The sequence below is a fragment of the Anabrus simplex genome, chromosome 3, assembly GCF_040414725.1.
Source record: "Anabrus simplex isolate iqAnaSimp1 chromosome 3, ASM4041472v1, whole genome shotgun sequence".
Lineage (NCBI taxonomy): Eukaryota > Metazoa > Arthropoda > Insecta > Orthoptera > Tettigoniidae > Anabrus > Anabrus simplex.
In genome coordinates this window covers 332,106,955-332,120,680 of record NC_090267.1, presented here as the reverse complement: position 1 = coordinate 332,120,680, position 13,726 = coordinate 332,106,955, and the positions used below count along the sequence as shown (strand labels likewise).

General features: G+C 38.7%; 1 protein-coding gene across 1 annotated transcript in view; it reads left to right on the top strand.

Moving 5' to 3' along the window:
• Positions 1-13,726, top strand: part of LOC136866329 (putative mediator of RNA polymerase II transcription subunit 29) — a 254,830-nt gene that overhangs the window by 222,714 nt on the left and 18,390 nt on the right. The window contains exon 17 of the mRNA XM_068226696.1: positions 10,524-10,618. Coding sequence (XP_068082797.1) covers positions 10,524-10,618 — 95 coding nt within the window. The remainder of the gene's footprint in view (positions 1-10,523; positions 10,619-13,726) is intronic.

Below are 13,726 nucleotides of genomic sequence, written 5' to 3'. Positions count from 1 at the left end.
TTTCTAATAGTATGGAATCTCAAATACATCAGGATTTGAAATCGTATGAACATTTTTCACTCCAGTTTGATGAAAGTGCTGATATGTCTGACAGTGCTCAGTTGTGTGTATTTGCTAGAATGGTTTTTAATGATTTTACAGTAAAGGAAGAATTTGTCAAGCTATTGTCACTTCATGGACGTACTAGGAGAGAAGACATATTTAATCTTTCATTAAATTCACCAAAGAGAGTAACTTACCACTGTCAAAGCTTGTCGCTAAAACAACAGATAGGGCACCGTCTATGACTGGTAGAAATAATGGATTTCTTTCTCTTTGCACTAAGAATGAATCATTTCCAAAATTTATTTCTTATCATTGTATTATTCACCAAGAAGCTTTATGCACAAAGGTTTTAAAGTTCGATCATGTCATGAAAATTGTAACTCATGTCGTGAATTATATAAGATCGTCATCTACTCGTCATCGATTGTTCAGAAATATTTTAAGTATGTCAGATTCGGAGTATGGTGACGTCATCCTTCATGCAGACGTAAGGTGGCTTGGTAGGGGGAAAACACTCGAATGGTTTTGCTGCCTGTTGGATGAGATACGAGACTTTATGAAATCATCTCCTGGGAAATATCACGAACTTGATATACCTTGGCTAATCGAATTAGCATTCTTGGCAGACATCACCTCAAAATTAAACGAGTTAAATCTCGAATTGCAAGGAAAAGATCATAATATTTCAGGTATGATAAGTATTGTCAATGCATTTGAAAAGAAACTTAAGGTATGGATTGTCCATTTAAATAGAAATTCCCTTTCACATTTTCCAAATTTGAAATCTATGGCAGATACAGTAAATGGCAGCAAGCGTGATTTTTCATCTCTTGCTAAACATCTTGAAACTCTTGGGTCCGGATTTGGTAGCAGATTTATCCAGTTTTCAGTGCTTGAACCAGTGATCATCTTTGTCAATAAGCCCTTCACTTCTGTTGACATTTGTGAGCTTGGAGGCAGGGTGTGTGAAATATTTGAAAATTATACTCCTGAAGAATTAGAAATGAAAATTTTAAGCCTTCAGTTAGACCTTTCTTTGAAATCCTCCTACGCAACATGTGGCAATTTCTGGACTCTGGTGGACGGTAAAAAATATCCCATTACCCACAGTGTTGCTCTGAAGATACAGTCTTGTTTTGGTTCAACCTATCTTTGTGAAGTCGCGTTTTTGACTATGAATATAATAAAAAACAAATACCGATGCTGCCTGACAGACTCACACCTGGATGACACATTAAGAGCAGCCTGTTCCAGTTACACACCAGACTTTCCTCAAATTGCAGCGAGCATGCAGTGCCAGATTTCACATTAATTATGTAAATATATTTTCATATAATTTTTAATTCTAGATTTATTATTGTTATCATCATCATCATCATCATCATCTTCATTATTATTATTATTATTATTATTATTATTATTATTATTATTATTATTATTATTATTATTATTATTATTATTATATAGTCGTCGTAGTACCGATAACAGTAGTAAAATTAGTGGAATCGCACCTGGCGCCCGCATACCCTTAGTTATCTTGTGAATGTGCTCGCGTAGAAACGAACGTTGGACAGCCCTGCTCTACGCTGTTTGGCATCATGAAACAGAAGGAAGCTATTCTAATGGCGGAAGTGGAGTGCGGCTCTGTAGCAAAAATACGGAAGAATATTCGTTCTTCACTGTATGAGAAATTTGAAAACGTTTTAATAAAATATTTAGAGGAAAAAAGGTGTGGGAACGCTCCAATTGACGGGAACATTCTTCACAAAAAAGATCGAGAAGTCACACTTATTCTGGGTTTGGTCGATTGCCATGCTTCTAATGGCTGGTTTGATCATCTTAAAAAATGGCACAATCTTTTGTTCCAAAACATGCAGTGGGAGTGCGCAAGTTAATGACGAATACAGTTGTGTACTGGTGAAAGAATATGTTTCCTTGCCTTCTTGAAGAATATGATTCTAAGGATATTTTTAACACCAATGAAACAGGATTGTTTTGCAATTTTCCCCCATCCAAGACATATACTGTTCTTGGAGAAAAATGCCATGGAGGCAAAAAATGTAAAGAAAGAGAGACAGCATTGTTATGTGTTAACAACAGTGACAGGAGTGAAAAATTACCCCCACTTAATAATTGGAAAATTTAAGAATCCAAGATGTTTCAAGAACACCCTTACACTTCCGTGTAAATATGATTTTAACAAATGTGTGTGGATGACATTGGAGATATTTCTAAAATTTTTACGAAGCTTGGATGCTGAGGTGCAGGAAGGAAGATGGTACTTGTGCTAGATGTCCTGCTCATCCTTCAAATACATCTTTCCTGCGGAATATCAAAGTGGTTTACTTTCCTCCTGACTACACCAGTGGCCTACAGCCTTTGGACCTTGGCATTATTCATTCTGTGAAAGTGAAGTACAGGAAGGCCCTGGTTCAAAGAGTTATTTCTTTCCTCGAAAGAAATGAAGAAATGAAATTGAATATACTCCAAGCCATGCATACGTTTGTAGCAGCATGGCAACTAGTTACATTGGACTCTATTTAAAACTGCTTTGGCCATGCAGGTTTTGGTTCCATTTCAGAAGCTTTTAATGAAGAAGATGCTACTGGTAAAATTGGGGTAGATTGGGTGTTTGTATCGAAGGATGCAAGTGCCACAACATTAGAAGAATATCCTAACCTCAGCACCACAGAGGGATGTTGGAGACCTTTGAGACGATACAAAAAGACAGAGTACTGAGGAGGAAGAAGAAGAGGATCCAACAAAGCAACTTTTGGGGCAGCAGTAGAGGGACTTGATATTGTCTACCTGTACTTCTCATCCTTCAACATTGATGAAGACCTCATCAACGGTCTCAGTCAAATTGAGAGAAAACTTCTGGACAAAAGGAAGCAAACTACTGATCTGGATTATTTCAGAAAGTGAAGGTTGATATGCTTATTCTCCATGTTCATCGTAATCATCATACTCTGTCTCTCCTCCACCGAGTCCTTACTACATCTTACCCATCTTACCTTTCTTTGCGTTTTCATTATTTCTCAGATGTGCATAACAGAGATACAAGGGCTCAAGCACCAAACCTGCTCGTCATTCCTCACCATCGAACTGCCACATATAACAACTCATTTTCTGTGTTTGCTGCCTGACAATGGAATTGTTTACCAGATGACATCAGAGGAATACCAACCACAGGGTCAGTTAAAATAGCTTTAAGAGGCACAGCAGGATATGAATGAACTGTGCATTTCTAGTATTTTACTGATCATGCTAGTACATTATTACCACTAGTTATTATTATTATTATTATTATTATTATTATTATTATTATTATTATTATTATTATTATTATTATTATTATTATTATTATTATTGGATTGTTGGACATGAAAAGACGCGTGAACTTCGCAGCTACAAAATAGCTCAAGAAAGCGGGTTTACATTGTGAAGGCACTTACCTAAACGAGCTTGTATGGTTATTTTAAGCCCCATTTCATGGTAGATGTGTTTGATTACAAGTGGAACGACAGAATATTAAGTGAAATATTGAAAAGTTTGCGTTGAAATAATCCTGTTGTGAGCAGCCATCTTGTCAAAGATCAAAATCACGTAGAAGGTACACTGCGGTAGATAGACGATCGTTTTCTAGTGTAAGCGCTCCCAGCGTCCACCCACAACATCTCCTTGACTTAACACACGGCCAACTAGACTCCCATATTGGCATGATGGCAGAAGCAGACATTCTGCGTGATATGGTGGAGCTCCCTGGTGTATCAAGGGAAAGTATCCACAATGGCCGAAATGGTAGGAGTATTGACCTAAATCTGACTGATGATATCAGTCGGCAGATAATGGAGAATCAATACAAAGAAGAGGTGCATCTTGAGACTGCAAGATCACTGTTGAAGAAGATAATGGCTATTCCTCTCAAAAACCTAAAAACAGAAATAAAGAATGGGCTCATGAAGCTGGAAGAAGCTTTAGAGGCTGGAGCAACATGCAGGATGTCGTGGAAGAAATCTGCAGAAGAACTAGAGCAGAGACCAACTACCATCGAGAATAAGGAATTGTCCAACACATCACCAGTGACATATGACTCGGAGGAAGATCAAGGAAAATGGGAAACGTTTCTGTCTAAGAAGAAGAGAAAGAAGAAGAGTGAGGATAGGAAGCAAGAAGATATCCCAACGAAACAGGCCAGTAATAATCCTGAAAGTACAGTGCTTAACGAAAGTGGGAAACGACCTCATTCTAAATCTAGGAGTCGTTCAGAAGCCGTAATCATCAAACCAATGAACGGTAAGACTTTTGCTGATGTTTTGAAGGATATCAGGGACAGGGTGAAGCCGGAAGCCAGTGGAGCAGGCATTCGATCTATCCGTAAAACAAGAGCGGGAGCTGTTCTTCTTGAATTTAACAAAACAACTAAGATGGAAAATAGGGAGGTATTCAGTAATTCTCTGAGAGATGCCCTCGGACGAGATGGCGATGTAAAGGCTTTAATCCCCCGAACTACACTGGAGATTCGAGACATGGATGGTGTCACTACCGCCGCAGACGTGGAGGCAGCAGTAAGACGAGATTCTGGCAACCCCCATGGAGAACTGAAAATATCGGTCTCGAAACCAAACAGCTGGGGACAGAAACTTGCCATCTTCGAAACCAAAGACGAGGACGCTCAGAAACTACTGGAAGCAGGAAGAATCAAGATAGGATGGCTATACTGCAGAGTACGAGCTAGAATTATGTTACCTCGCTGCTTCCGATGCCTATCATATGGACATCTGGCAAGGAACTGCACAGGCCCCAACAGAAGCAAGCTCTGTTTTGAGTGTGGAGAATCTGGCCACAAGGCAGTAGACTGTAAAAAGAACAATCCGCGATGTATGCTTTGTTCAGACAAGGGTGTCAATGAAGCTGAACGAAATCATATTCCTGGATCGGGAGCATGTGCAATATTTCGTGAAGCTCTGGAAAAGGCAAAAAATCATAGTAAATAATGCGAATACTTCAAGCAAATATGCACAGGAGTCAAACAGCTAACGATCTTATGACACAGCTGATTTACGAGATGGAAGTAGACATCGTTATTATTAGCGAACCATATCAAGAGAGAGACCATCCAGGGTGGTTTGTGGATAACCTCGGAACAGCTGCAATTTGGATACCAGATCCAGGAAAAGTCCCAGTAACACAGCATGGATGCGATGACGGTTTTGTTTGGGTACAGACTGGGGGAATCACTATTGTAAGCTGTTATTTTACACCAAATGAATCTGTTTCCAACTTTCAGATGAAACTTGCTGGTCTTGAGGACGTAATACGCAGAATGGAAAATAAACTAGTGGTCGCTGGTGACGTAAATGCTCAAGCGTTGGAATGGGGCATGCCACAAACAGACTCCAGAGGACGTCGTATAATGGAGATGGTAGCCAGAACAGGTTTGGTGGTCAACAACATTGGAAATGTGCCAACATTTAGACGCCCAGGATGTCAGGGAACAATACCGGATGTAACCTTCTCATCAGAGGATATTACGCCTAAGATTTGCGAATGGAAAGTGATCGAGAACTACACGGGGAGCGATCATCAATATATCATCTTTCAACTGCTCCAAGAATCTCCTCAAGAAAGAAACATCTTGCGCAGGCCAGCACGGTGGAACATAGCCGGTATTGACAAGGAAAAGTTCATTGATGTAATTCGGAATGGAATGGACAACATAACTGAAAAATATTTTGCTCGTAGAGGAAAAGAAGCAGCTGGTGTATGTGTTGAACTCACTATGCAGCTAATCCATCAAGCATGCAACGCCTCAATGTCCCGAAGGAGACCGCGAAACAGCAAGCGCCCAGCGTACTGGTGGACCGAAGAGATTGCTGAACTGAGAAAGAATTGTCTGCGACTTTGACGCAGGGCTCAGAGGATGAGAGGCAGTCAAGAGAATACCTCAGTCACAGCGGAGTACAAGTCAGCGAAGAAGGAACTCCGTAATGCAATCAGAAAAAGTAAAGCCGATAAATGGTGGGCACTGGCTAAAGAAGTAGAAGATGATCCATGGGGACAAGGTTATAAGATTGTCATGAAGAAACTCGGGACATTTTCAACCCCAAGTGCGGATCCGCAAACAATTAAACAAATTGTGGATACACTATTCCCAGACCATCCAGAGAGGATTGACTGTGACGACGAGAAAGAACTGGATGATATACCCCTCTTTACAGTAGAAGAGCTGAATAGAGCTATTAGCTCTCTTAGAAACAAGAAAACTCCAGGACCAGATGGTATACCTGCAGAAGTGCTAAAGATAATAGCAGAACTATGCCCAGAACTGTTGCTGAATATGTACAATCATTGCCTGCAAACGGGTGTTTTTAGTCCCCGATGGAAAATAGCTCGTTTGGTTCTGATCAGCAAAGGAAAACTTGGTGGTTATAGACCTTTATGTATGCTGGACACAGCTGGAAAGGGCCTGGAGAAACTTCTGCAGTCCAGAATCCTCTCAGCAGTTCAACTAGCAGGGGATCTATCTGTTTGCCAACATGGATTTCGGAGAGGACACTCAACGCTAGATGCAGTGTGGGAGGTGGTGAATACAGCAGAAAGGGCACAAACGGGCAACCATCATTCCCGTAAATTGACACTTCTTGTGACCCTGGATGTGAAGAATGCCTTCAATTCGGCAAGATGGAGCGACATGTTGGTAGCTCTTGAAGAAACTTTCAAGCTTCCACAATATCTTATGCGCATAATGAGAGATTACTTCAAAGATTGCACTCTGTTGTATGATACGGAAGATGGAGAAAAGACAAAGCGTCTGACGGCTGGTGCAGCGCAGGGATCGATCCTTGGTCTAGATCTTTGGAACATAATGTATGATGGCTTGTTACGTTTGGAGATGCCAGAGGACACAAAGCTTGTGGGCTACGCTGATGATGTGGCCGCCTTGATAGTAGCTCGTAATGTTGAAATGGCTCAAATTAAACTGAACCAGGTGATGCGGCGCATAAAAGAATGGATGATGAGCCACAGTTTAACATTAGCCGAACACAAAACGGAGATAGTTCTTCTGACGAGGAAAAGGATCGAAACTCTTGTACCAATGACTGTTGGAGAGTTAGTGATAGAAACATCTACGAGCACAAAATATCTAGGAGTGACACTTGACTCCAAGCTCACATTCTGGACTCATATTCAGAGAGTGACAGACAAGGCAGTAAAATACATGACTGCACTTAGCAGACTAATGGGAAATATTAAATGTCCGAAATCCAGTAAACGACGTCTTCTCATGTCGACGGTTCAGTCAGTGCTTCTTTATGGTTCTGAAATCTGGGCTGAATCCTTGAGATTTGCTTGGTATCGGAGAAGGATAGCTGCCGTACAACGGAGATTGGCTTTACGTATTGCATGTGCATACCGCACTGTTTCCGAACCGGCAATTCTCACGGTGGCAGCAATAGCCCCAATAGACCTACTCGCATTGGAGCGGCATGAAATCTGGCGTACCAAAGGAGAGCTGGGAAAGAAATGTGCAAAGAAGCGCGCCTTCAGTCAACTGATGAGGCGATGGCAACTCAGATGGGAAAGTGACCCTCGAGGCAAATGGACCAAGCGACTGATACCATGCTTGGATATCTGGGTTGAAAGGGCCCATGGTGAAGTAAATTACTACCTCACGCAGCTTCTAACAGGACATGGATATTTCCGGAAATTCCTGCATAAAGTGGGCAGAGCGAGTGACGCAGCATGCATATACTGCGATGATATTGACGACGTATATCACACCTTTTGTATGCGGCCATTGGACAATTCAGAGAAGATGTGTGGAAACTGAACTAGGAGAATTGACAACAGATAATGTTATTTCGGTGATGCTGCGAAACCAGGAATCCTGGGATCGCGTGGCAGTACATGTGGAGGACATCCTTCGTCAGAAGAAGAAGGATTTGGAAGCATACGAACGTTCGTAAATGAGAAATGAAGAAAGTAGACGTCTGAAAGACAAAGCACGATATCACCCTGAAGTAATGCGAGAGCGGTTCCGGGGTGATGACTCACATCGTGGGAAAAGGGTGTGTGGTTTTTAGTGGGTAAGAATCCCACACACTTGTGGAGTGCGGACCCTTCACAAGTGTCTTTTTGAAGATTTTCACAATCCCTCGTAAAAAAAAATTTTATTATTATTATTATTATTATTATTATTATTATTATTATTATTATTATTATTATTATTATTATTATTATTATTATTATATATCTCACTGGGGTGGAATTTTATTTCTGTTATAAAATATTTTGATTGCGTTTAACTATGCTATCACTATCAGCCATATTCAATCGTTTTTATGATGTGGCCTCTTTAAGTCCGAAGCTAAGTAGGTTTTCATGAGGTCTCTCCATCTGGGATGGTCTTGAGCGACGTTCTGCCAATTGATCCCAGTAATCTTCCGGATGTCTTTATCTCATCTGTCCAGTGGTCTTTCTATGTGATTGTGCTATACTTAGTATTAATAATGGTAGTGTGAACTTTGATTCTATGTACAATAATTTGTTTAGTGTAAGAGAAGGCCTAATGGCCTTAACTACGCCTTAAAGACGTTTATCTATCTATCTATCTATCTATCTATCTATCTATCTATCTATCTATCTTATTCTCATGGTTCTCTTGGTCTGTTTTCCACAAATCTTGAAAATCATGTTAGGTCTCTGTTCCTTCAAGTTAAAATTTGCAAGTCAGTAATACCTATTTCCCTTCTCCTTGCTGGAGGTTGTGCTCCCAATGGTCCACTAAGTAATTTATTATGTCTGCTGTTTTGTAAATATTTTTTGTTATTCTTGTGTTAATTTGACTTTTTAGTATTTCTTAACATGTTCATTTATTATTTCTTGACATTACATTAATTAAAGACATAAATGTATTATTATTTCTTGTGATATATAGCCTATTTTCTTTGAACCCCCTTTTAAGGAAACCCCCTTTTAAGGAAGAAATATCAAATACCCTTGAGATTCATTAAAAAAGGGGTTCTACTGTATGTGATGTCAACTTTGAAGTCATGTTATCCTTTATTCTTTTTATTTCTATGTGACCTCAAATCATACTTGCATTGATTGCTTGTTGAACTAATATGCTGCACTCTGTTGAAGCTGGAGGTGTCAGCGGTCTGCTTTTCATGATGAAGGAGAATACACTATCCTTGAACAATTCCACTAATTCATTGTAGGTTGCATTGTTATTCTGCCTGCTTGATCTCAATAGCAACACATTGCTTTTGCCTTTTGTGTTTCACATTTCATGACCTTGCATGTATTGAACTGAACATCAGGTTTTCGAGAACTGAGCCATTGGGTACCAATGTTTGTATGTTGTTAACTGGGATGAAAAATACTGGACTGCATTGAATAAATTTTATTCTGACTCACGTAAATCTGAATAACCAAGTTGAAACGTCACATGCACAGTAATCACCATGATTATAGAATCTTTATGACCAATGAAAAATCAGCTTGGAGACCGCCATATCCTAATAAATTAAAAAAAAGTCTCCTCTCTTTAATACACAGTCTCTCTAGTGTTTATTGTAAATTGGTAGTTCTCTGTGAAGTTATGTTCTCCGGAATTTTTTCTTTTTTTTTTCCATGCTAGTTCTCATGCTTTGAGCTGTTGTAATTTCTCATTACCTTGAGGACAACTTTGTTTGCGATTATCAACTGATACAGGGCTGATATAATACCAAGAAAATAAGGTAATAGTGACATAGTACATTTCTCTGTTAGCTATACTCTGCCTAGGAACTCTAGTGATATCTGTGCTGACTTGTACTGTTTTAGATACATATGTGCTAGAAGGTACCAGTTCTGATTTTGAAGTTTATGAAATTCTTATGATAAACAAAAATTGCTTTAAGAGGAAGTACAACTGGGCAGTCAACCTCTTAACACTAATAAGAAGAGAAAAAGCAGGAGGTGTAACCCTTTGAAGAATGAAGGTATTAGCAAAATAAAGGTTAGGCCAATGAAGGGCATGAAAATGAAAGATTCCCTGGGTCTCACAAACGTAATATCATTGAAGTTGGAAGAGGGCAAGAATTCACCAGGAGAGTTTGGATAGGAAAGATGATACAGGGGAGCTTTGTACAAGTGAGTGGAAGTAATGCCAGACTCAGTTAAGGGTCCTGTGGATGCCAATCTATGCCCCCAAGTTGAGATCCCCTTTTAGTTGCTTCTTACGACATGTAGAGGATACCATTGATGTATCCTACCACCCACATCCACTGGGGGGGATGTATGTATGTATGTATGTGTGTGGAAATTAACTAAACCAAATTGTTTCATCAATCCACTCCTTTATATGAAAACGAATGTAATATGTACAATACGATACAATAACAGCCATTAATGATATTTTGTCACAAAGTATACAAATACAGTATGATTTATTTATAACAGTATTATCTTATAAATATCTTTCGTTGCAGTGCTAAACTCGTCACCACATACTACACCCTCTCAAGCACCTGTAGAGATGCTCCCAATACCTGGTTTCAATGACTCACTTTTTCATCTGTTGCCAGTAAGTACTCTTTTCATTCTATGTCTTGTGCTCACATGTTGTCAAATATTTATATGTTTGAATTATTATGTCTTTATATTATGGTACAGTTTTCTGTTCATTTATGTCATGCTGATCTCTTCATTTTCAATTGCTCCAGGTTATATCCTAGTGAATCTATTATAATCATATATGAGGATATTATTTTTAATGTGGCTGTAAATACGCATTAATAAAACCCTCGACTAACCAGCCGTTCCAAAAATGCAACCTCCAAATAGGACCCTAGGTTCCAGTTCAAAGTCTAAAACTTGTCAGTAAATAACAATGTAATACAATCTCTTCTTCTTGAGCTGATACCTTAATCCCAAAAGGTGTAGGTTTTTTTTGTGGATAAGTGCGGTTGGTGTGTAAGCATTCTGAGAAAGATGCCCCTATCTGAATAAACATTACATACATTGAAATAATATTTATTTGTAAATAGCATCAGTGTAGGCTAGGTCTGCACTAGATACTGAATGATAACACCTTTGTAGAGAGATATTAAGAGAGATGTATCTCCCATTTATTTCGTTTCAAAATATGAGAATATGTGGGTGGACTGTAATTTTATAATTCAACAAAAAGAGTTGGCCTGCGGTGACAATTGACAATACTTCATGAACAATCAAACCTAAGAATGACTGAATATCGTACATTCCTCATTCAAATGACGTACAAAGAAAACTGGTATTTTCCTACATTAATTGTATCATCGTATCAGTTGTCGAAATATCAGGACAATATGTACATTATTTTAAACAGTTTGGTATTAATTTTATTTCATACCTCATAATTTATTCTCTCTCTCTCTCTGTCATTAATTAGCATGTTAAATATCCTTTATTTTCCTCAGCAACCAAAAAAAAAAAATTCCTTTGTTTCAAGATCACATCAAGGTGATGTATTATATATAGATGTAATGAATTTAATTTGAAGGAAAATTTGCTGATCAAAAACGTAAACAAACGGTGGCCATGCTGGATTAAGACGTCAACGAACGCTGGCCACGTACAAATATAAACATATTACATTGCCTCAAACTGTATAATGCCATTGAAACCAACCAAAAATCCACTACATAAAATACACATACAGGATCTCGGCAACTCCTGAAAATAAAGACGGGTATACCACAAATCATGAGCACAAAACTGTGGGACATGCACAAGATTTCTTTCCATATTGATAAGATGTCTGCTAAAGGTGGTTCCAAATGGATTTAATCCTTCCAGATGACCAATATTTCTTTACTCAAATGCACAATTATCAGTATGCCTAACCAAAATATTCCTTTACAGAACCTCACTGCTGTCTTATCATGAACATATTATACAAGATGCACATATTAGGATGAATCAACTATCTACTGGGTGTATATTCAGATGAAATTCTCCCTACATTCTATTCAAGAAACAACACGTAACAATTCAACAGTTCCCATATGAATTCATGTTTCCAATGACCTTTTTCATGAAGACTCCTCATATTAATCATACCTAAATATGCCCTTCAGCTCATACAACAAAGGCTCTAGTATATTCTATTCATATCTTAAGGTGATATTCTCTTATTCATTATCAAAGATCCTATTCCTTCTTTACATCAACTTATTTGAGCATGAATTTCTCATCAAAATAATATGATAGTCTCTGACTCCATTAATAAAAAATAAACCTCATTACTTGACATATTACAAAGATTTCATCACTCCCAAGTATTATACCTTAATATATAAGCCTCTGAATCACCGTCACGCATGGTATTTATACGAAGATCACGCCCCCACTACTTGTACTAATATTCAACAATCCTTAATTATTCCATCCAATTACACATTATACCTTCAATCGTAGGTGTTCAACTCACTTTTAAGTGTAGGATCATATCAAATATTCACTTCTCTATTGTCATATATGGGCACACTAAAATCATATCAACTCAAAACAATCTCACTAACTACACATCCAAAGAATTATCAAACGTCAGTTTTATGATGATACTGCAAAATATCCCTAGTAAATTTATCTCGTAGTTAGTTGATGACACTGTGGTTTCAAATTAACTGTCATGGCTCAACTTGGCCTAATTAATTATCTGCTGTACATTAAAACTCAATAAATCTCAAAACGAAAGGAATCTTCATGCAAGATAACTAAATGGGAAGAGAAATGAAGGGCACTAAACATTTGTTGATTCTGCCTGTTACCATATTATTATTATTATTATTATTATTATTATTATTATTATTGAGCCTCCGTGGCTCAGACGGCAGCGCGTCGGCCTCTCACCGCTGGATACCGTGGTTCAAATCCCGGTCACTCCATGTGAGATTTGTGCTGGACAAAGCGGAGTCGGGGCAGGTTTTTCTCCGGGTACTCCGGTTTTCCCTGTCACCTTTCATTCCAGCAACACTCTCCATTCTCATTTCATTGCATCTATCATTCATTAATAAATCACTTTGGGAGTGGCGACCCCATCATACTAACAGCCTATATCTGCTTCATTCATTACATCCCTGACCCGGTCAATGACTGGAAAACAGGTTGTAGGTTTTTTCATTATTATTATTATTATATTCTGCCTGCTGTCATTTCTTGGTGGATACAGTACTTTTGCATCCATCTCTTGGCACAGGCCAGAGTAAAGTGTAGCTTCCACCGAAGTCCCAGTCAACATCCATGGCTGTGACAATATGGAAGTTGCTGGGGTATGGGTAGTGCTGAGTAATGACATTTGGAGCATGACTAGTGCATCTGAGTGTTATGAAAGGTGCTGCTCATAGGGTCAGTCGTGCTGCAATAGTACTTTCTGACCCAGTGAGGAAAGCAATGGCAAACTATCTCACTCCTCATCTTGCCTAGTACGCCTCATTTTGGTGCTGTCATTGGTTTTTGGGGTTTCCTTATAACCACATAACCTTTGGTGGTGCTATTTGAGGATCCAATCAGCCTCTGGGCTGATGACCTGACAGACACATTATTATTATTATTATTATTATTATTATTATTATTATTATTATTATTATTATTATTATTATTGAGCCTCCGTGGCTCAGATGGCAGCGCGTCGGCCTCTCACCGCTGGATA